The sequence below is a fragment of the Lytechinus variegatus genome, chromosome 16 (genome assembly GCF_018143015.1).
Source record: "Lytechinus variegatus isolate NC3 chromosome 16, Lvar_3.0, whole genome shotgun sequence".
Classification (NCBI taxonomy): domain Eukaryota; kingdom Metazoa; phylum Echinodermata; class Echinoidea; order Temnopleuroida; family Toxopneustidae; genus Lytechinus; species Lytechinus variegatus.
This window is the reverse complement of record NC_054755.1, coordinates 30,930,364-30,956,396: the sequence shown is the minus strand read 5'-3', so window position 1 is coordinate 30,956,396 and position 26,033 is coordinate 30,930,364. Positions and strand designations below refer to the sequence as shown.

General features: G+C 37.1%; 1 protein-coding gene across 3 annotated transcripts; it reads right to left on the bottom strand.

The window, feature by feature from the left end:
- Window positions 1-301: 301 nt before the first annotated feature.
- LOC121429470 (histamine H2 receptor-like) lies at window positions 302-26,033 on the bottom strand. Of its 3 annotated transcripts, XM_041626489.1 has the most exons (3): window positions 25,853-26,033; window positions 17,690-17,958; window positions 302-3,676 (listed from the first exon to the last, which is right to left on the bottom strand). In XM_041626489.1, exon 3 carries the CDS (start codon window positions 3,658-3,660, stop codon window positions 2,299-2,301), a length of 1,362 nt encoding a protein of 453 aa, XP_041482423.1. In that variant the 5' UTR covers window positions 3,661-3,676; window positions 17,690-17,958; window positions 25,853-26,033; the 3' UTR covers window positions 302-2,298. The 3 variants fall into 3 exon arrangements, with proteins under 3 accessions (XP_041482423.1, XP_041482424.1, XP_041482422.1); XM_041626490.1 differs by lacking the exon at window positions 17,690-17,958 and having other exon boundaries at window positions 302-3,672; XM_041626488.1 differs by lacking the exon at window positions 17,690-17,958 and having other exon boundaries at window positions 25,853-26,031.

Here is a 26,033-nt window from a genome sequence, read left to right as displayed (position 1 = left end):
ATTGTGGAAAACGAGCTTAAACGGGAACGCCGTCCACCTTAAAAAAAACCGGCGGGACGTCGAAAATATCGTGGGTAAAATGTACTTATTGTATTGATGTTGAATGAAAGAAATTCTGTCATATTTGATTCAAGACTTACACACACTAACACTATAGTGTCTAAAAATGCCGATGGATTATGGCGAACCATCCTAGATACACACACACACCCACACAGTCTCCCACTCACTCACTCCAATCAAGCGCAAATACTCCCTTGCTATACCACAGCCATTTTAGCGAGAAACACATTTTTTGGGGGTAGAACACAACTGTTGCTCTCTTTGAATTTGTCAGATAGAGAATCAATCACCGATAAATGTTGAAAACAGGGTTGACGGAAGTTACAAATGTCCTTACGATGAAAAAAAATCGACTTCTACCTTGACCTGTGCTACGTTAAATAGTAATTGATCGTCACAAACATGATTCGGACAAATATCTCCAATGTCTGAATAGTTTCCTTCTTGCTCTTAGAAGAAAGCATACGTGCAATTTCTTCCATTATGTTTATGAAAACACTACTAGATAACTATGAAAATGAGCAATTTGAAATAGAGGTAGAATTCTGAGTACAAGTTAAGTTGTTTTGAGAATGAAATTAAAAATGATTTAAACTTGGTGATGGCAAAGCAAAAATAAAGAAAGCAAACGGACGGTCGACAGTTGACGGAGATAGTACGAATTATAACCGCAATATCAGTAAATATAAGATCTGAACTTGAGGGGCGGGGCTGTGTGGGTAAACTCCTACTTAAATCTTATTTCACAAATAACCTCCAGAACGCATGCATGTTGTACTTGACTGCACTCAAAATTTGTAGGGATAGGCAAGAAAAACCCGGGTTTTTTCTTCATTTCAACAGTAGTACAATGATTCTTTTCCATGGATAGCAAAAGCATAGGCCTACTCAACAGGAGACACAGAGAAACGCATTAAATAAACCTTGTTAATCTTTCATCTTAAATAATAAAATAATTCATATATATTATTTGTTTCTCAAAGCACAGTATTTTAAGCGAAAATGACGAGAAGAAAAAACATCATGTTCAAACATGTTTAAATGATAATTGCTATTTTGCTAAACCGAAAACGTGAGAATGAAATGAAATTTCATAGTATACCCTTTGTACAAGATCTTTTGTGCATATAACATGAATGCTTAGGTATTTATCTTTCAATGGAAGCTTAGTTAACACAATTTATGTGAAGCTGTATATACCATATTTAAATATTTGTCAACTTCCTTTACAGTAATGGCAAATATATTTTCTTATCAACGACACAAATATGTTTTGGAGCACAATCAGAACTTTGCGGTACAAAATTATCCAATTACATTAGGCATGTTAGGAATACAATTCGCTCTATAAGCATGGTAAGCATTTTCTAATACGATCTTACCGCCATGTCGACAAAATCTAAAAGGGAAGCTCGCGTTCGGCATTCGAAATGGGTGCCAATTTTTAAAGAAACATGTTTTGAAATTATAGCATTTCGACACAGATGCTACGAATTTCACATTAAGATAGTTTTAGCAAAAATTTATTCAGATTCATTTAATTCTAAATCAATGGAAGAAAAAAAGGAGAAAAGCCAACTGGTTCCACTGATATCCTTTTCAGCTAATCACTTCATAGGCACACATGAGCTCTATAACATTACACAATTAGTAAAACTGAAAGGAAATGAATGATCTTCAATTCCGTTCCGGAAATTTCCCGGTCATCTCACGCTTTCCCGCTCAAAAGAATTGTGGCAGTTAAACTCCAGTTCGCTGTCTTGTTTCGCAAATTTAACACACATTCTATTTTATTTCTGCTGTTATCAGGAATATTGCAAATTGTCATGGCAAAATTATCAAGAGCAATTGACCCCCAACTTGTTGGTGTTTCCCAATATACAGCAATGGTAACAATTAACAATAATCATATCATGATCATGATGAATATTTGCCTTTCCATTAACTTATAAAAATGTGCATACCTCCGATGACAGATTTGATCCCCTTATCGTACCAGGCCGGAAATTACATTGCATTACAACACATCAGCATCAAACAAAATATCATTGTTCGTCAGGGTTTACCCTCTTTAAATAATAGGACAAGCTGCTTCTGGTAAAACACCACCATAGGATTGATTTCTACCATGCTTAATTCGTAAGAATTACCAACTCTAGCAGCCATAATAATTGTAAGCGAGTTTATTGAAAAACTAAATAATTACCACCTAAACTACACACGTGTCTCCTTATGTCATGTGGGCTGGGGTCGTGTACCACTGTCCCGGCTGGAAGACCTGAATAGCTTCATGTAAATCCCGTTCTTTTTAATGGGCAGCTGAAGTGTGTAGTTATTAGAACCATTCCCTGTCGTCTGGTGATTCGAGGCACTATATCGGACAACTCCATTTTTGGAGCCCGATCCCACGCTTCTGCGATCACTACGACTTGAGTACTGCGTGGTGTAGTATCGCGAGTCCATAGTATCGTCGGGCGGGTTCCAGCGCATACATGACAGGAGCCGCTTGAAAGCGCGTCGGAATTCCCGATTCATGCAGGCATAGACCACAGGGTTTATGAGACTATTAAGGTAGCCCAACCAGAGAAGCACTTCAAATAGCACTGGATCAATATTCCACTGTCCCACGTCTCTGAACGTAAACTGTGTAAAGTACGGTACCCAGCAGACGACAAACGCCCCCATCACTATCGCGATAATCTTGAGCGCGCGGTGTTCATCGACCGATCGTCTGCGGTTGGCGCGCTCCTCGCTGGTCTCGTTTTTGCTGCTGATCATGAGTTTTTGGATTGCACGTGCCTGTCTATTGGCGATGTAGACCAAGCGAATATACACCAGGGACATCACAATGAGTGGAATAAAAAATAAGACGATGCCATCAAATAAGGCGTAGTATCTGTTGCTGTCTAGTCCACATATTCTGGGGTTCTCATAATTTTGGACTTTACCGTCTTCGGTGTTCCATCCCAGATGTAATGGCAGAAAGGAAATTAGTAATGAGATGGTCCACACAACAGCCAACGCTGCATATGCTTTCTTTCTGTTCATATTGCGCTGATAGGCATAAGGGCGCGTGATGGCTACCTGGGGGTCTAAACTTATTACAAGCAAATGGAGTATGGAAGACGTACAAAACATAACATCGCAGGACACATAAATGTTACAATAGATGGGCGTAAAGATCCATTGCATGGGTTTCAAAGTATTATAAGCACTAAAGGGTAGTACGGTTATTCCAAGCAATAAATCCGCTATGGCGAGAGAAACAAGAAAAGTATAGGTCGCTGTACGTAGTCTGTGACACACAAGGGGTGATAAACACACTAAAATGTTTCCAATAAGAGTGGTGAGAATTATGATTCCAAAGACGATCCCAAGTCCGATGGTAGCGGCGAGACTGAGGGTATATGGGGGTTCGAGTGGGGCTGGTGCTGTGGAGTTCAGGTCAAATCCGCTGAGATTTGTGTACCCAGTCGTGCTGCCGTTCCCCGCCTCGCCCACTGCGGCATAAGTCAGGCTCACACTCGAGGCTACAGTTCCCGCCGCTGTGTCCCCCATTCTGACTATCACAGGCTGCCTCCCGTCCTCACTGTTCATATAGGATACGGTCTAGCTGGAAATGGGAGAAACAAAATATAAAACATCGAGTCAGTTCGGATTTCAAGCCATCATGGTGCAAGAACATGAAGTGCAGCGTGAAAATGACAAGTTGTACAAAAGTCTGAGAGAGAACGAGCACAGCATGACTTCACCGCGTGAGAACAAAAGTTGAATTGACACAATGCGGATTGAGGAAACTTCGCTCTGAGGCGCCCTTGAAAACACACTCCCTCATAAACGCACACGCACACGGCTGACAAATTTTCCGTGTGCTGCACGCACACGCAAATGATGCATGTACGCAGTACTGCATGTATGCTTTCTCAATTGCTGTTAATCCACTCCAATCTTCCTTTTTTCCATTCTCTCTCCCTTACCCCTCTCCAGTTCTATCTACGATATTGCTATTCTTCATACTTTGTCTGCCTCTCATTTTCCCTCAGTATCTCTCATACTCCCCCCCCCCTCCCCCTCTTTGTCATGATTGTGCCCTGCACTCTCCTGTACCCCCACTCAACCCCTGTATACAATTGTGGTCCCCCTTTCCCAACCGGAATTCATAATTACAGTGTGTCTCTTCAGAACTTTGAACTCTGCCACCTTGTTAGCTGGCGATTTCGCTGGATTTACATTGTGACGCGAATGGGACATTTGTTGGCAGGTTGACCTGCTTGCTGGTTGGGTCAGACACTCACAGAACAAAGGCCTCCAGGGGGAGGGGTATGAAAAAAAAAAATTTATGAATAGAAGAATACTGATATTAATTCTACATGCGGTCACTTGGTCGCCGGAAAAAGTTGATGGTAGGCAGTAGAATATGAAGAAAGGGCAATCACAAACTTCTCTGAGTAGTTTATTCAGGCTACATGCTACCGCTATATTTCACGAGATATTGTTCTACATAATATTAACGCCTACATAGGACGTACTATACATATATATATACTCCCTAAAAAAACATGCTTTTCCTGATACGAGGCTAATTCCAGAACTTAACAGTCTGTAGCTCAAAACAAAATTATACTTTCTTTCCCCATGTTTCTGTCTTTCCGGTTCCCTGAACTCCTGAACAAAACCGTGAACAAACATAAAGAAATATGCAACTTGGCAGTATTTTGTGTGAGCGTTCACAACCAAAAGACAGGAATTTGGTTCTGTTTTGATATTTGAACTGGCTCAATAACAATCAAAACATGATCTCTATACAGGAATCAAAGAGGGAAATAACGTTGTATCTGTATCAATATGGCTTATATAATTCCTGTTGATAAGAGAAAATGTATTTTATGACACAATAATCTAGTGTATCAAACCATATAGGTCCATTCTTAGAGCAGCAACAAAGATTTGAATGTTTGATTTATTTTTATATTGGTTATTCATTTTTTTTTTACAATCGATTTCCATGTACAGAAATTGTTTTCTTTCTTATTGTAAAAGCCTGTATTTCCGTTTTCAAACTGCTTTATGACCATGATGACGGTTGACGTATTCAGATCTGAAATTTCACTATGAATCATGAAATCTGCTATTATACAACAATAACAAACAGGACACCACTCCGGTCAATGTGACTCTTATTTGTAGATTCTGGTTTGAACTTCCTATTCTTTCTCGTCTCACGAATTCCCAATTTGATTTTTAGCCACCAATACTTTATTTTAGCTGACAAAGTGTCTAAAGAGTTTTGGTCACAGTATAGCTCCTTGAGGGACTCCACAGATGAAATTAGTTTGAGTTGAGAGATAAAACGCAACGCAAACTATTCAACTTGTAACAAAATTATCAAAATAATATTGACTGTTTAAAAAAAATTGCAATTTTTATTGCTATTATTTTAGATCTGAAGTAATGTAAACTTACTTAATATGGTGTAGATGATAAATCGATACATCGTCATCAATTTGACAAATGGTTTGGGTTGCATTAAATGGCACTAAGTTCTCCTAACATTTAAATCAGACCTGGATGAGACTTCATTAAAACAAAAGAAAGTCAAGATCGTGAATACACCTTAACATTTAACTAAAAATTGAACAAAACAAATCATTAATTTATGTTTTCATTAAAAAAACCTGGCTCTATTCCGTGTCAAAATTTAGCGACTGACCTAGACTGTCGTGAATTCTTAGACAATACCACAGCTACATGAAAAAAAAGCAATACACTTCTCATCGACGGGCTGAAGTACAAAGTCGAATGGGTATTTTTCTTATTCGAAGATAACCAACGACCTCCAAACAAAAATGTCCCGATAAATAGAAGACAAACAATCTTGTCCTAAGTACAGAAAAGGTGTGCATTATGTTTTCTAAGCAATATGATTATTGCTCAAATTTGAGTCTGTACACCTGTATTTGATTCCCCGAAGATTAATATACACAGTCATGACTGGTGCAACGGTGTAGAAAAGGTTAAAGATTTAAAAAAATGAAACGAAGGTCAACTGTTGCATTTTCTTTCATTTATGTCTCGTCTTATAAACACGGTATATTGACTTTAAAACTCTTCCTCTGAAGATAACCTTCCATGTATTATAAGAATAAAAGATGAAAATTTATTGGGTAGATTAATAACTGTCAATAAAAAAGATATTGATTTGTTTAAAAAAGTAGAAAGTGACAACTTAAAAATCATTGCATCGAAAGAAATCAAGAGTGTGTGGACGGGTGTGTGTGGGGGCGGGGTGCGTGTGTAATTGTGATTCTTCAGACATCTTTCATTGATTATTTCGGTATGGGACAGACCTTTAACATTAGAAAGATGTGACCATACAGGGCTCGAATCTCAATTTGCCCACCTGGTTTAGATCAGGTGCACCAAAGAGGGAAAGCTAGGTACCTCCAAGTAGAGTTCATTATTACGTATATTTTTTTAATGTTAAATTTGAATGACGATCGATCTACTTCGTCACAAGGCTAAATGCGTATAGGGGAATAATCATCCCAGTTTAATAACCTTATATTTTTTCAACCCCACCATTTATATCATGAGCCCGCATTGAATACCAAAAAGACCCTTCGCTTAACGTTTTGTTAGCTAGACAAATCAATGGTTTGTTGCTCTCAACAATACCCCACGTGAGGGAATTTCGAAAATTTTCTTTTCCCCCTCAGGCGGTTGGTTTACAAAATGATATCTCTATGAACCCAAGCGGATCATATACATTGCCTGAAAAAATACAGTATCATCATTTTTCTTTGTACTTCTTACAAATGAATTATTATTGATCGAATGCTGAAATCCCAGAGAGTAATTATAAGTTATAGTCCATCGATGAAATATGATCTTCTACTCGGGTTTTCTACAGGTGTTTTTTTCAAGTAAAATCGATTTTTGACTATTGCTGCCCATGAGCAGTAAACAAATATGAACCTGGTGTTCTGTCTGTCCATTTTAGATAATTATGCTCCTTTCAAACTCATGGAGACTCTATTGAATACTGCTTTGGTGTTTATCTAAGAACAGATTGTTGTTAATAGTTATGATTATTACTATATTTTAAGAGGATAATCATCATGATTATATATTTCAAATAGTGCGGAAAATACATTAAAGCAATAGTATTTGAACGGAACATCATAAATTATTCAGGTTTTAACGCAGGCCTGGGTGAGTTTGCTATAAATACATATACATAAAATATATGAAAAAGTTTATATATATTATTGAACGTGAAGTATTAGAGTCCTCATTCGTGATGCATGAGTATTTGCTTAAAAAATAGGCCAACTTTGGTTTACAATGTTAACATACAGGAAGATTGTATTACATGTACTGTTATTTTGAATATATGAAAGGGTGAACGTCCACGAAGGCGCGATTCTCGTCACCGTGGATTTTTATTCTTAAAAAACAGCTGAAGTTGCAACAGCATTTATAAATAATTAATCAATTATAGATAATTTCTTGTCATTCAATGTCCATACTTCGATGTAACTTTCGGTTACCATGCTTACGGCCCATGCATGCACGTACTACTTGGAATCATACTACGAAGTGGGGGGGGGGGGGGTGGACGAAATGGATAAAAGACAATCACAAAACCAAAAATGATAACGCGATCGTGTTGTGAAATATATACATATATATATATATATATATATATATATATAAAGACCATCCGTCATCGTATTGAAAAACTCTCAATTTCAACAATACATTCATCATTGCTCAATGTCATTTTCTTTTTTCTTTCAAAGAGTGCATGACCAAAGTCACGAGACATTTGGTAAAACAATAAGCAGCGGATCCATGTGAAAGATAAAAATAGATTAAAAGCCAAAAAAGCGACAATCAAAGCTATAAAAGGGTGAAGGTAACAATTTGTTTACTTCGAAAAGACATAAGTTTCTGGTATTATCGTTGACGTTTAGATCAACAAGACAAGATAAATGTAAAACTGAGGCCTCACTCACTCACTTACATGTACTCTGTTTTCCCAACATCAGTCATGCTTTCTCTAGTAGTGAGGAAATATTGGCACATTTCTATAATTACTTGGATTATTAGAGAAAAATGATGACATTTTTTCGATATAGACGCCTTCTTCAGCCATTCTGTAAAATTTGTTCAAATTCATTTCATTTGATTATCATCATTACGATTATTATTGATATTATTACTACCTCATTTCATTTGGTTTATTCACCTTTATATTTTCACCATTTCATTAAATCATAAATTTATTTAATTTCATTTCTATTTGTCATGTTATTATCTATTCAATAATGTTAGGGTATACACGTATGTGTATATATGTACGTACGGATGAATGGATTGATTGATTCATCTATTCATTCATTTATTTATCTATTTGGGGAATTTTAAAAACACCTTTTCACATAATTTTATGTTGGCATTCTGCGTTCGTGCATGTTATTGGCTATTTTTAGTGCACTTTTCAAATGCTTTTGTGAAAACGGAGATCGTGTACTTCCGGCGACCAAACACTGGTGACTTTAGATAAGGGAATATAAAAAAAACACATCGGTATCAGCTTGGATTGAGAGGCAAACTGTCAATTATTCTACTGCCAACTCGTCCACTCATCACATAGTTTTCTTTCATTTATTCCAATGCCATTCCGTCGGCCGTCCATCAACATTTCATCTAAAATTACTTCGTCCAATCACCAGGGTCCCGTTGCAGAAAGAGTTGCAATCAATCGCAACACGAAAAATCATGCGCAACTTGATTTTAAACCAATCAACAGCATGCATTTGGGACTTGCGCTTGATTTTCTTTAAATAATCATTTGGTCTAATACCTATTTTCTTTTCATTGATTTTGCCCAATTAACACCAAGTCCAATTAGAACAAATGTTGAACTTAACGGCTATTGGACCAACTATTTATTAGACGAAATGATTAGTGGACCAAATGGCAATTAGGCTATGTGTATAGTGGACGAACTTATGGTAGACCAAATAATAGAGGAGTTGGCAATTAGACGAATTGGCATTAGACCAACTGGAAATACAGTCTTTGAGACGGTTTGAAAATACAATGCGACCGTGTTGAGTACACGTGTAAATGAACCCGAATTCATCAGGAAATTCCGAAGAGGAAATATACTCTTTAGTCTTCACCATACAAGTGTATCTGACATTGCACATAGAATCATATACAGCAGATTATTTTCGTTTAAGGGGTATATTAGGTTTCGGTCAGCTTAGGAAATATAATAAGGGCAGTCGTGACAATGATGATGGTGGTGGTGGTTATGGTGATGATGAGGATAATGATGATGGTGGTGATGATCATGATGATGACGATGACGACGATGGGGATGATGAGGATATTTATGATAAGGAGGAGGATGATTACGACGATGAGGATGTTCATGGTGATGATAACGATGATGATGATGGTGATGATGATGGTGTTGACGATGATGCAGATGATGGTGATGATCATGATGATGATGATGATGATGCTGATGATGATTATGATGACGATTAAGACAGTATCGTGGTGTTGGTTTTGGCGCTTCGGTCGTGGGTGTAAAGGTGATGAAACTGATTATTACGATAGAGTCTAGTCGTGATGATTAAAGGGGACGTTCACCCTGAAGAAAACTTTGTTATAAAAATAGCAGAAAAGTTAGTAAAAAATATTGGTGAAGGTTAGAGGAAAATCCGTTAAAAAGTAAGAAAGTTATTAGAGCTCAAAGTTTGGATTTGTGACCCTGCCCCATGTGTTATGTAATATAAATTTCAAATTGTGTATGGTTCCTGATGACTTAATTTTATTTTCTATCCGTGATCGGGTGTGAAATGATTTGTCTGTTTATATACAAAAGGTACAGTGAAAACCATTTTCAAGTTTTCTGTGAAAATGACATTTCTTTGATTTCTTACCATTCACTATGTATGAATGCTGCTCGCATATGACGTCACAAATCGAAATTCTAGTAACTTTTTAATTATTTGATGAATTTTCCTCAAACCTTTTACATATTTTATTATTTTTTTCCCCGTTATTTTTACAAAAAACTTTTTGTCAGGGTGAACTTCCCTTTTAATGATGCAATATCTGACAGGTCGGGGGCGATTTATTAGCATATTACAATACTTTTAACCCACGATATCCTTTTCCTCTCGATCATTCAATGAAATCTGGGGGGTGTTTCACAAAGATTTAAGTATGACTTAAATTTCGACGCGTACATGATATGCAACGCGCAATCTTATTGATCAATACGCAGTAGTGCGCGTCCTCTTGGCATGATCTGACCAATGCTGTCATGCCTTTTATACTACGCGCAACTAGACATTTAAGTGCGACTCTAATCAAATTCATACTTAAATCTTTGTGAAACACCCCCCTGGTATGTATTACCCCTCCGGAAAGTGATGTCATTGAGGAAAATATAAAAGACCTCAACTTATTAGGTGTAGACATCATCGTACGTGACATGAGGCCATTTCTGCCATGGCAAAGTGACACATCTTCCAAGGCAGTATATCGGCCAGTCAGTAACCATGTTTACCTTTCTCTATTGAAATCGTCAATGAGGGGGAACCACTGACCCTCGTTATTCAGGTAATTCGGGGGCTTCTTCGTTTTAGGGCGGCCCCCGGAAAATATATACAGAAAATATCAGAGGTCATGACTGTGGGGCGAGAAATCAACTAAAATCGAAAGTGTTGTCGGAAGGAATCAATACAAATACCCATTCTCGAGGCTATACTTCGTTCATGATTTTGAGCATGTTTCGTGATGCAAGTTGTATCGGGAAGGTGGTTGGATAGCGTGAAGGAGACCCAATGACTGAAATACGAACTGGCCAATGTTAGAGGGTGACCTCTATCACATCTTTACTTTACAAATAGAAGAAGGAAAGTATTTTAAATGTTTTTTTTTCATACGGTAACTCTGATATTTCGGTATTTCGATAATGAACCTAAAGCTTGAAATAGCCTCATGCAGATTAGATTTCAGATATATAGTCTATACATGTATTTATCAAATAGTGGTCAAGAAAAGCGATCCATTGTTTTCACTTAAGCGTGTTAAAAATAGTTAATAATCCAGTTATCTCAAGGAATACAACAGGTAAATAGTTTCATGTTTCAACATCGCTCACTAGAACACACGCTGATATGCATAAACTAACAAAGGAAAAAGGAACGATAATATGCATGAAAACAAAAACTAGTGGTTTCATACATGCACTTCCTCGATATTAGAAATTGAAGGAGTACTGTAGGAGAGATGTTTGTTCTCTCAATTTCCGTCCAGTTATTTTAATAATTAAGAAAAAAAATCATTTCAACAAGGTAAACATGTTTATGAATAGAAACAAAGATGTCTGATAAACAAAAATAATGGAATGTATGATAAAACATGTCCTGACGAGGAAAGCCTTTATCTAAAAAACTTGAAAGCAAAAGTAACTGTTGCATGTTGATAGGCACTTCTTTGACCTTAAAAAAATTCAATTCTAAAGAGAAAAAATAAGAAACAAACAAAAATGTTCTTGAAATCACTCGATCGACAGCTTACTCCTCCAAATATTTTTTTTCTTCACAAATCATAAGTAGTAAAGTGATTTTAAGAACAAAATATACAGGAACATTCCTCATAAAATGAATAGAACTTGTACATTGACGCCATCGCGCCGCCATCTCAGAGGCTGAACATGCTGCCTTGCATGCGTTGCTGGCGCATCTCTGACAACTCCGTGTACGCGTATTCGTATAACCTCTGAGGGAGGGCGCTATGAGATCATAACGTCACGCGCATTAAGCACTTCAGATCACGTGCTACCATCCACCCCTCCCCCGAACAGTATAATAATCCCTTTGATAGATGTGAATGCTCGTAGATGGGGTTATTAGTCCGTTTTATCAGTTATTATGCCTTAAAACTTGGTGTGCCCATGGACCTTCTACAGTAGGCACATGGTGTGTACAACTATAGTATCTTTACACTAAACTTGAAACTAGGGCACAGGCCGCGCATTATCAACATTACTTTTAAGTTCCGGTCATATCAGGGAGATATCCCAGAGGCCGGGCCCCGACCCGTTAATCGACGTAATAAATAGAAATAAATTCATATAAAATCAATGATAACTTTGTGGGACTAACACTAATTGGTCCTTTCGGTGTTTTATGGGGACTTTGTCAGTGTTGGGGTAGCCAAGTTCAAAATATTCCGGGTCGTAGACCCCCTACCGAGAAAAAAAGAAAAACATCTTGAAATGAAGAATAATTCATCAAATTTAATTTCTATTGAATATAATAAGCCTATGAAGGAATAATAATTAGTAGCGTGTTGTCTAAATAGATGAATAGCGGTCATTGGCATCTTTCGGGCCAACATCAGTGAACCAAGACCGAGCAACGACCAACCACGATGACGGCCACACCAAAGGCTGTCAGCTCACTGATATCAAGTTTAAACCCACAGACAAGAAAAAAAATGTATTTTTGTTGGTAATGCACATGCCGTCTCGATTAAACGTTTTCAAGTTTGATTCATTTTCCCCGTCAGCTGATGACCACCCATGCAAGTCTTTTTTCTTGAATTAATGATGGCAACGTGAACCGACAATTTTGTTAATTTTTGTGGTAATAAAGAAATGTTTATGATGATGATCCACAGCATTCATATTGCGCCATATTTCTGTTAAAAAACATTTAGGCGCAGCCCATCCTATTAAGCTAATTACTACCCATCTACTGATATAAGAGTGAGTTTTGAGAGACAACTCGAAGAGTTAAACATGTTAAATGTTTTCAATTTCACGGAGTGAAGAAGGGAGGGAGTTCTAGAGGGAGGGGGGGGGCACTCAGAATATAATGCATACTGGGTATGTGCCGCGGAAGGGACCCCCATTTTCACACTCAAATTTTCGTTCCAAGGCATAGCATTTTTGTCTTATTGAGAAAGGAACAAAGAAAGCCGCTCCAAAGCATAGCATTTTCTTCTTATCGAGAAAAAAAGAAGAAATCCGCTCCGAAGCTTCGTATATTTTTCGTTACGCCGTTCCGGTCGCATTGATCTGCTACAATGAGCTGCAATTTTGGTGAAAAGCGGCCGCAGAGCGCTGTCCGACCATCGCCTCTGCGCGAGCGCACCCGGCGGAGGCCGCGCTAGCTGCATCATGCACGCATACCCGTTCCATAGGGATGCATACGCACTCACACGTATACGCTGGCGATCCGTTCCAAGGACCCCCGTTTTCACAAATATTTGTAGTTCCGGAGGTCGTTCCGAGGACCCTCCTTTTTACAATAAACCCGCTTCAAGGCCCCAGTTTTTCGTCTCGCCCGTGGGACGCCCCTACCACTTTTTGGTTCGAGTGCCCCCCCCCCGGGGTTCCAATAGGTGTGATCAAATTTACATACATTTCCCGTTTCTAGGTCAAGAAGGAAAAGGCCAAAAATAACAGTATTCCGTTTAAGTATCGTGTGTTGTTTAATCACAATGTCGTAATCGAAATGCATAGAACAGGAATCATTATTTTTTTTTTTGGGGGGGGGGGTGGTCATAAAAAAAACATTCGTATCTTTCCTCATGTGTCACAATTTAGTTCGGTATCAACAAACATCCCTTGGCAGGATCCAATACTCATATACTCGAACTAGATTGGCCAAACTCTATTTTATAAGATGAATCTGGGTATGTCACGCATTATTTCCGGTTCGCAATGTCCCATGGGAAATCATCTGGTCTGGCGGTTTTAAGGTTGTCCTGAGAATCAGAATTAATTAAATTTCACTGTCACATTGTTGAACCAAACTTTCAGTTAATACCCTGCAAGAAAATTAAATTCGAATGTGCTCTCTTAAAGGGAAAAATAACCAAGGCGGGTAGTAGTTTGTTGTGAAAAAATAAAATGAAAAGAAAATTAATTATGAAAGTTTTGAGGAAAATCCGATAAATAATTAAAGAAGTTATCAAATAAAAATGTGAAGTTTTTTTTTCATTTGTGTCGTTATGTACGATCACCTACCCCATGATTGCATTAATTTCAATGTTTCAATGGTTCATGATTTCCACAAATATTCTTCCTCCAGGAACGGGTGTGAAATAATTATTCTATTGATATGCTAAAGGTACAATATCACCAATTTTCTTTTTTTTTTGGGGGGGGGGTTAGATAGTGACATTTCCTTGATTATTTTAACTCGTGATATATGGAAAGCTGCTCCCATGCGACGTCATAAATAAGAAAATACGATTTTTATAACTTAAACAAATGTGAAGGATTTGTTCAAACTTTCACCCATAGTTATGTTTCTGCTCTTTTTACAATTAACTTTATTGTCAGGATGCAGTTCCGCTTTAACCCCGAGAATATTAGAATAGTGGGTGTTACAAAGTGTTGGAAGCTCCTTGATGTTACAAACATCGTGGAATCTTGTTATGATTGAACACCGGATCATTATGGTCTCATCAAAGGCCTTCAATAACAATATTTTAACTGGCAATCAAATGAACTAATTTCACTTGCTGAAGCACCTACAATGTATGAAGTCTCTCTGGATCCTTGAAAACATTTTATCAAAGCCGTGAATAATGCACTGGGGATTTCAAACCAATCAATAACGAATTGAGTTTCGATCAATTTAAGCTAACGTTTCCCATGAGTGAGCGAAGCGACCTTCCGTTTATCCGACTGATTATTCAATCGGTAAACACCGTCATTACAATCCTGCTACAAGGTGAAGAGACAACAAAACGGGATTATATTCCTTAGGATAGACTAAGAATAGAAAGGAGATATCTCAAACCACTCAAGATTAATACTAACATTATTAATTAGTACATTATAACATATCTGAAATAATTATAATTGTAAATAATCTGAATTATTTTATTGGTTGCCTTTCTCTTCTACCCAGTCCATGCTATAAAAAACAGACATTTCTTATTTTTTGCTCGTATTTTAAGAATCACCTTAATTTCTTCCATTTAAACATACCCAAACATTTCACAATTGAATTTTTAAAAAAATATCGCTTTACGTGTTCGGATAGAAAATAATAATTACAAATTCACTCGACTGTATCAAAGTGCTAAACTACCAATGATCCTGTTTTTAAATTTCAGGCTGAGGATGTGTGGTTCTAGTCAATATTTTTGTTAAGTATCATGTCGTTCTTTTAATAGAAAAACATGGGTCGTGTGGTCCTGTGGTTAGAGCATTGGACTCATAATCGTAAGGTTGTGAGTTCGAATCCCCACTCTGCCATTGTCTCCACTTTGATTAAAAAAGGTCCCAGAGTAATATCTGTCGTCTATAAGGTCAGCCATTATGACTGATTAACCTAGACGTAAAATGTTCCTACAGGTAACAATTATATCTTATTGCATCCGATTGGAAAGGTGTGAACGCGTCAAAAATCCACAAAGACGGGATGAGGCCAAACATGTGATGAGATAAGATTATACAGGTAGCAATCACGACAATGGGCTGATTTTTTTTTCTGAGCTCATGCGAATGATGACTTTCATTACAATAGAGTAGTGAATCCCCTATCAAAGTGCTAAGTGGAGCGTTGTGGCCCAGTGAATAGTCTTCGGACTTTGAAACAGAGGGTCGTGGGTTCGAATCCCAGCCATGGCGTAATTTCCTTCAGCAAGAAACTGATCCACGATGTGCTGCACTCGACCCAGGTGAGGTAAATGGGTACCGGTAGGAAGTGATTCCTTAAGAAGCTGTGTGCGCTATGAACGCCGAGCTTAGCCGGGTAATATAGGAGCGCCTTGAGCACCTAACAAGGTGGATATGTGCGCAATATAAATATCCTATATTATTATTATCATGTCTATATTAGCGCACACCCTCACGAACATCTAAGGATTCGGCGACACGACATTTGCTCCGGCGATCATTGCTCCTGACCTTATTCATATAGGTTATGGTTGCAAAAGGGTTTATGTTAGGTTTAGGCTAGGGTATAGTGATAAATCCAGAGTTGAAGTTGGTCATGTGTGGAATTTGCAGTGGAGCAATTGTCACCGGAGCATACGTCATGGAACCAAGAATTCAACGAATTTAAAGGTATTGTTTAACTTTGTGAGCAGCCGATTTAAAAAATTCTCAAACCAAGATGAAACATGTGTACAAGTGCATGTATTAGAACTAATAAACCCTGAAAACAACCATTATTGAGAATGAAAAGCTAAAACTACAAGGCAAACCCCTATTTTGGTAATAGGCGTCTTATAGACGCCTAAATAGTACACATAAGTGTATGGGATGAAATTAAGATGGTATTTCCGGTCACTTTAAATTTCAATTTTTCAAGCACTAAATAATCATTTTCGAACGCAATTTTTTCTAGGCTTGATTTTTCGGAACATATCACAGACACAAGTGACAAGTGTGACCTTCTTGCTCAGATTTTTTAAAAGTCACACCAATGTTAAACAATCACTTTAAGGCGCTATAACAATGAGAATTCTGAACAATTGATCTACATGGTAAACGAACGAGGTGCATTAGCTTCAATGATTCAAAGGGTCTTGGCCGAGTGGACTACAGCACCTGACATTACACATGAAAGTCCTGGGTTCGGAACCCGACTATATGGCACGACAAGTAGTTGCTCATTCACGTCTTTCAGAGGGTGTCACTGATGGAGGAGAGGGGCTTGGGGCCACCCCCCCCCAAAAAAAAAAAAAAATCACGACCAAGGAAAACAAGGAGAAAAGGGGGAAGCGTGAAATATACAGTATGTCAAAATCTATCACCATATCAGATTTCTGTTGTTGCTGTTGTTGAAACGGTCGTGTCTTTTGTTTTGCATTTGGGCTTTCTTCGTCCTCTCGAAACTTTTTGGAAAGTTTCTTTTCCCTCATTTCTATTTTGCCCCTGTCAGAAATGGATGATGACGTTTACTGTTGATCCAGACGTAATAATCATATATGATTGGTACGCGTCTGCAAAAAAAACATCACCAGCTCCCAAACCGACATACATTTTCAAATGTCTTATTTTCATACTCGAATGATTTCAATGCAAGCCTTTTGATACATGTATTTCAAAAGTAAATCTTTAGGATTCCAATCAAATCCAGAATTCGATCGGTCCTTAACCACAGTCGATCTTGATTTATACTAAATCCACGCCAATTTAGAGGGAAAATTACCAAATGATTAAAGAATTTGGAATGCCAAATGCTCCTTTTTAAACCATGCTTGCATGCAATTGAAGGGTATTATTTTGGCCACCTATAATTATATTTATGAATGGATTGATGCTTCTTTCTGGAATCCGTTTATTGTTCAAATGAGAAGCCATAATTTACATGCACATAATAAAAAAAAGGCCGTTTAAAAAACAAGGTTAAGATATGAAGGTCCAATGTTTCAGAAGCCATGCCTATTTGCGTCCAAGAATACTGCCTTTCAACAAGGGGTAAACAAAGTTGACGTGATGTAAAGTGGAACAAATATTTCTGAATTAACATTGAAGGAAGCCTTAAATCACAAATATACAAGTGGATCAATTCATTTAAGGTTGTAGGAAAGTGATTATCTTTCAAATGAGAGAAAAGATTACCTTTGCAAGTGTAAAAAAAGTGACGCCCTCATCACAAACATTAATTCCTAAAGGGATGATCTATCCTCATGGTTGAGTATTTAATTGCGGAGTATTTCGCTGAGCAATGGCTGATGACATTGTGTTGGTCCTTTCTGATGTCACAATAAAGTCAGTTGTATCCTGGAAATTGGTTTTATCTGTCACTGGGGACTACATGAAGCATTCACATAACATGGTAAACTTAACCCATTCTCTTCTATAACCTGATGGTCCCGATATGCATAAACCTATATGAATGACAGAATTCAGAACACAATAAATGTAGATTCATCACATGAACGATACCAATATGAAGTCCAGTCATCCAGACATGTTTGAGCTGACAATGATCCTTATCTGGAGGACTTTGGTCATAATTGGACTAGGATGTCTTTCATGGGATCACGTGTTATTCCCTATGTTGTCTTATATTGATGTTTGTTATTAACGAACCATATTATTTGCGTAATAATTGCTGTCCATGTCAAGACAACATCTGTCAATGGCGTTTGCTAGAAACATGAACTCGGCCGATACAAATTCTCGAAAATAATATTTGTTGTAAAATCGACTTGGTCTGGATGGAATTGGGCTAAATGTTTTTATTTTAATTCTTGTTGTTTGATATACCAAAGTCCATTTTCATGCAGAATATCATCTTGGTAAATTTGACGTTGTTCTCATCAGTGAACCTTTAAATGCTAGATTCCTGGCTACAGCTTTTGCTCAGAGCCGTTCTTATCACAAAGAACAAATCAAACAAAGTTTTGAATACCTCCAGACGAATTGGTCAATTTACCTTTTTCACCCAGTTCATACGCCGCATAGAGAAACCTTTACAAATTCTTGTTAATATTTGTTCGGCCTTTAGGCTGATAACTACCCGTCACTAGACATTTAATCAGATTTTCTTTTATTTTGGTTAGTTCCCCTCAATAAAATGATTGCAACGAAGAATGCATTCACAGAATGATTGTGAATAATAACGTTTTGTTAGGGTTCAGTAATAGCAGCATCCACTGGGCTTGTGCTTCATTCAAATGATGTACCGATTTATAGTAATTTGATATCATATTTCAAAAATATATGTAAATATGCGTTCTTATACTGTAACAAAAGAGTTTGAATATTAAAATTGAATAACTCTCTTAACAGGTGCATGCAAATGTTATCATGTTCATTTTAATTGGATTTTATTATTTGATCAGATGAACTAAATAGAACAAATCGAATAATTAGCTTTTCAATAAAACATTTCGTGATAAAAAGCCGCATGCATTAATTTGATAAACAATGAAAAAAAGTTTATACATGCAAAGAACAACATCTATAATACAAAATATATAAGATGTCATCTGTTTTATTTGTATTATTTTATTCATTGTATCATTTGCCGTACGTGAATAAATTCGAATTATTACTACACAAACAAGACCTATAAGGGGAAGCGCATACAAAACTCGACGGTTATCACAATTATCAATTACAAACGACCCCATTTATTGTTTGCTGGTCCAAAATCAAAATGTCTTATCTCAATAATTGCCTCGGAGTTCGCCACTTGAAGACGAGAAATAAAAGCACGTAGAACAATTTCACACTTGTGTCGTTATCTGGGTGCAAATAATCATTCGTTTAAACAACATAAGGTTAAAAAATGAAACACACCTGGTCATAACACCTGCGTGAACGTGGTAAGTCATATAAGTCAGCATTGGATCATCAAGCAATATATTTACTGCACTGTCCCAATTGTGTCTGGCATACTCTCTTTGGGGAAATAATATAAAGCTTTTATTGTAAAACTGAAGAAAATAGAAGGACAAACTGCACGTGTGCAGAGGCCACCTTTTCCATTTCATTTCCTCTTCCGCTCGTCTACCTGTCTCTCCTCCCCCTCCCCCCATCCTTATTCCTCTTTTGTAAGAACGTGGTGCACTCTTGAAATAGTCGGGCAAAAAATGCCAAACTTTTAACCAACCCTGGGCAACATACTGTCCACACAACTAATGCTTAACATCTGTCAAAATTGGGTAATAAAATCTAATAATTGGGTAATGAATTTGCTCAATTGGAAAAACAATTCCCAAGAACATTATTATACCTCACCTAACATAGTGGACATGGTGGATAGTATGTTGCCTAACATTTTAATTGTGTAAAACACTAGTTTCTTCCATGAGGAACTTTGTGGAATTCTGTGAAATTGTGTTTATTTTTACCTGATTGCTAAGAAAGCATGAATCCTTGTAAGCAAGCAACCACATGACCGACGGTTTAAATTCTTATCCGAGGGACCTAATGAGGATAGATGCCATACCAAAGGGCACTAGCACACCAAATGGAAATCGAACCCGGGTCACCGGAATCCGAAGTCCAAGCTCTACCGACTGAGCTATCGCAGGTTGTCTAAATATTAACGAACTATATTTTGCATAATTCTAATTATTAATGTGTTTAAAGGCAAAACAACATAAAAAAATATTGGAGACACTATTTATATACCAGTAGGATGGCAAAAACTAATTTGCCTTCTTAATAAATAGGAAATTCAAATTTACGGGCATTTCTTTCATTGACACCTCAAACTACAACACTTAGAATCTAGTGGTCTGGGCCTACATACGTTACGTTTTGCCGTTCTCAGACAAACCTTTGGCCACCCTTATGCATGCTCATTTGATATATCAAAAATCATATTCATCATGATCTAGTTTGCGTTGATAATAGTTCGATCGATCATCGAACAAAGTATTCACATCGTCACTAACAAGTCACGGAAAAGCCAGTGTGTTTCCTGCTACTTTGTAAAAAGGCGCCAGGTGCATTGCACGGATGACAAACTATATTTCCGATACCACTCGTCGATATTATCGATCCACCGACCTGATGATAAGGTCAATCACAAGAACAAACTAATAAAACAATTTGTCCAATGCAGCATGTATTGTCTTAAAGCCTATCCCAGATAATAGTTGATTCTTTTTACATTGTATTAGTAAAAGTAATCATGGTAATTGCTATGAAATCAAAGAATATATGTCATTGTAATATTTTATGACATTTTCAAGAGAATGTATCGAAATAAAAGAATATTCATTCCCGGACGTGAGCAATTCATTGAAGTAGTTATATAAAGATTTGTCTATATGCGACATAAGATAAATCATGTACTTGGTAGGTTCGTGTTAAAATATTTTGATTACCGTTATGATTATTATATTAATGATTAATTCAATTAAAGAGCTGCGACTAGAAATCGAAATAATCGTCGAATGGGCCAAAATAGTTTTCTGGCATCGTTACTAGATTTGTAGTTTCATAATTATGCAACTTTGGTGTCTTGAGGCCTGAACGAGTGGTGATCAGGTCGGTTCGAAACAATGTATTATCAAAATAGGTTTCTGAAAGGATTCAATTTTTTGGTGCTCTGTCTCGCCATTCCTTTCACAGGGCACTGTCGTTCATGATCACTCAATCAACTTATCTTGTTGCAATCAATTGCCTGCAAATTTCAGGTCCCCAAATCAACTCTTGAAACTCAATTCATATTTGCAATAAGTCTATTGACAGCTGGTCCGTTTCTGGTATCAACAAATCTAAATAAATTTCCTTTTTAGTTAATCATTTGTGAAATTAAAACTGTAATTTGCAATTGATGGTAAATTACAGTATTTGTAACATCCCTGTTATATATATTTAAATTGCTTAGCATTTAGTGGCATTATTCCACAAGAAAAGCGATAGTTTACGACGCAATTATGGTAATGAAGTGTCATTACGCAGGCTGTGTCGCCAAATCTCTCTCCATAATTCCAAGCAAGGACGTGACCATAATGCTTAATTATATGTATCACGTAAACGTTACCGGTAAATAATTACAGTATATCAGCGTGTGCACAAGGAATTTGCGCCGCCAAGGCTAAAATCAGGCCAATCAATAAAACACATATACGATTTCCACGCAATCTTCAGGCGAGATAGTGGCATCGCCATTCGCGCCTAAAATCAATACGATCCCGCGCGCGATTGTGTGACCAATCGATCGATATTAAAGATCATACCGTCGGATCAATCAATGCCCCATAGTCTGTCATTGAAAGTCAATGCACTCTTTTCATGATTTATATGTCACTTTCGTTAAGTTCTTTATATCCAAAGTCAAGACAGGATTAATTGTCTTCTTTATTTAAACCATTTAGTCCATTACGTTTCAAAGCTACTATGGTATTGACCCATTTTCATCTATAAGCTTAACACTTTCTATGCGTTGTGAAATCAGAAGGTTTGAGCCCAAGGGGGGGGGGGGCACTAACGTACAATGGAAGTTCGGGGTACGTGTGGCCCTTCCTATCCCTTTTTATGCCAAATTATACAAGTTGTAAATCCGATAAAAAGCAGCTGGAAACAATTGTGCAGGCGCACTGTATATCATAAGTTGAAATGGAAAATCATATCAAGGAGAAATATGACGTAACCATCGTCATGTTATAGTCGTGAACATTATTACTTCGCTAATTCATGTGGAGAGAAAACAAAATGTGTACTCAAGTGGCATGAGAGTATCAACATGAAAATTGATTTAAAAATATCAGTTTTCGCCCCCCCCCCCTCCTGCATCTGAATGTATGGGGAATTGATAGGCCTGATTTAAAGAAAAAAACATATTTAAGCTCATGAAGGGCTGCTACCTTAAAACTAAACAATTTCGAACCAAAAGTTCGAATGCATTATGGTCAAACGACAATTGTCCAAAGGTCTGCATCGTTCTACAACGGACCATGGTTCAGATATGTAATTCAGTGGCGTATACAAATGGGGTTGGGGCACTGGACCCCCCCCCCCTTCTACGACTAAGAAAAATAGAACAAAGAAAGCAAAACGGAAAAAAGGTGACAATGATATCATTTTTAAACAATGTCAGAATCTATTACAAAATAAGATTTTCATGCTTAAAAGTAAGTGTTCGCTCGCTCGCAACTTTGTTTTTGGATCATGTGTGCTGAGGTGATTGATTAATGAATAATTGTGATTTTTTCATTAGATTTATTGCCAATTTTAAAATTTAAACATCCCTCAGATAAGTTTAAACTTTAGAGTTATCTTTCTTTGGTCTGCGTTAGTATAATGAGTTCATTGTCTACGTTGTGTTATTTAGATTGAAATGAGTTCTGGACATTCGAATCGAATGACAAGGAAAACGACCCTAACCTTTGAACACGTAGGCACCTGGAAAGCAAAGCTAACAGATTAATGTCCCAGGTAAATGATACGGTGATAAAGGCATATTGTGTTTGAAATAATGCAAATATTATTAAGCACTAACTAAAAAATTAAGTAGGGTCATCACGGGCATAATTGTATTCTATTTTAGAGATGGGAGAGAGCATGTTTCACAAAACGTTATACATGTTATAGGCCCACGGTACAATTTGGTAAATTGGTGAAATCATGCTCCATTGAAACAATCTTTAGAAACAAAAAAGACCTCTGTATATACTTTGAAATGTCTTAAAGGTATATGCTGACATTTTAAACATGCAATTAAAAACACCAAAGGAGAGATAAAATATGTGCATGAATGCCTTTCTATCACCTAAAATACTTTTGATACGTTATAATTGAGGTTTTTGACACTGAAACGCACCCCCTCCTAAAAAAAGAAGAGAAAATATTCTATATCATAGATTTGGACCATCAATAAAAAGATGTAACAGTGAGGTAGTACGCATATAGGTTAACTGGGCATCATTGAACGGCATGAGGATAAGTACTACAATCATGGACAAAATCGTACGGCAAAACTTCAAGCCAGGGTGTTTTTTGAAGGGAAAATATTTCAAAGAGGGAAATGAATTGGTAGAAGAGAAAGAGCACTGTCATGACTGTTGAAAAAAAGAACGAATTATTAGCGGACGAATACTCGGGCATTCTCATGAAAAGAAAAAGGATCATTATTTTCATTGACTTGAAAAAATATATAGGGGCACTTTGCACTGCCATAACCGTTTCGAGTCGTTTGTGCAATGCTAGGTATGAGAAAATGCCCGTGTGTGTGGGTGTGTGTGTGGGAGTAGACGCACGTTGCGTATGGGTGTGTACGTGGGCGTTTTGTGTGTGAAAGGTTATACACTACAGTGTGCCTGTATATTAACAGAATTATTGTATGTTTTTGAAATGTTGAAATGAGTGATGTGAACGTAGGGAACCTTATAAACGTAACGAACTTTATGCCCGTTTGCGACGTTTTTAATAAATTATCGTTAAAACTTCAGACGCAAATTAGGCATGTTAGGTGAAGAGTCCATACGATAAACTGTCGATGTATCATAAGTATTGCCTACTCGTACGGTTCACTCATCACATGGCCTACCTTCATTTATCCTAATGCCATTCCGTCCATAAACAGTTCGTCTAACGACCATTTGGTCCAATAATCAATTCGTCGAATCACCAGTTCGTCTATGACCATTTCGTCTCATAACCAGTTGGTCTAATACCCATTTTCTTTTCATTCATTTCGCCTAATTAACACTTTGTCCAATAATGATTTACCAACTACATGGCTTTCAGTGGACCAACTGGTTATTAGACGAAATGGCAACTGGGCAATATGGCATTTAGATCAAGTGAATAGTAGACGATTTGATGTTAGACCAAATAATAACAGACGAGTTGATAATTGGACGAATTGGCATTAGACCATTGGAAATAAACCGTCCACACGACCTCGAATATGGCATGGTCTTATATTTATACCAGGAAAGTGTTACATCAAAATTTTCATCCGACAAGTTTTCAGATCTGACAACTTTCCTTGATTCAGATTGGGTTAGAAGCAGTTTTACGAAGGTGACTGTCCGATAAAACAGGACTTGTTGGATAAAACGTCTGACAAGTCCTTCCATGAATGCTCTCAAGGACTCAATTTTCTAAAATAGTTTAATGTTCAGTCGAAATGTCATAGAACACCAGGTGTTTCCACACATCACTTAACCTCGGCGAGAGAATGTAGGTTGCACACCTATTTATGTTCAATCAAGAGAATTCAAATCGAAGTAGATTTAATTGACCGTTGTGGGAGGTTATTCTCGTAATTATAGCTTTGAAAGTCAAAAATAATTGGCTATGGCATTGTGTTTGGGAATTAGATGTTGTACCAGCATGCGTTTGTTTGTAAATGGTCGGCTGAACTTGCGAGATGACTTTCCGCCCTACTTTCTTTTTCTTGTTCAAATGACTGGACAAAACTTATCGGGAATCCTACATTTAACCTCGTCAAGTCATACATCCCGAATGGACTTGACCGAAGGAAATAAAGTCACTCGCCGCGAGATCAAATGAAATAGGCCATTAAATATTTATGAGCAATGAATATGGCTCTTCAATTTCGTTGTCAAACTTAGAGAAGAGAAAGAACAACGATAAAGACAATGAATCAGGTCGGCTTCAGGGGGAAAAAATTAAACAAGCGATTGCGACATGGCTTTCGCTTAAAAAAACAATATCCGCGAAGAATCATAGAATATAAAATAGAAATACAAAGATTTACTGTAGATAAAATAAGTATCATCAATTACTTTACGAGACAAATCCAAAACTTAACGACAAATATATATAATATTTCGTAAAGTAATTGATGATACGTACTAATTTCCTCTACAGTAAATCTTTGTGTATATATATATATATATATATATCGTCCGTGAAACTAAGTTTTCAGAGTTAACTATGTCTGCGGGGAGTTTATTCCAGTCGATTTGACAATTAAGCTCCCCCAAAAAGGGCTTCACTACAAACGACAAAATAAAAATAAGGTCATTTGGTACCGAGAAATTTGACAAGCAAAAAAGTGCACTATACATTGAATACAATTTTGGGGTTGGCTTCAAAATGCAAAGGAGTTTAAATCCCTTCCCCCACCGGTGCATTTACGCTAACATTATAAGCAATAAGTCGTTAGCATTAACCATTCATTGTACACACATTTCCTGAATTGTACGTTAATACATGTACATCACCCGATGTTTGTATAAATCTATTGTGAAAAAAGGAGAGCAGCTGAACTCCCCCATATCAATAATACATCCGAGGTCAAATCGTGATCAATTAAAAAAACATTACTTTGCTTTGCAAACTTACCTATGCTGAAATACATTTGGTAGTTGTCGCGAGGTAAAACTATACCATAATCTTTAGTGATTTCCAGCACAAATTAGGGTCCATATAACATTTAGCATTTTCGATTCCCCTGGCCTATCAGTTTTTGTTAACTGCAGTAGCACCGACGTATTTAAAATGCATGCAAATGCTTTCCTTTGCC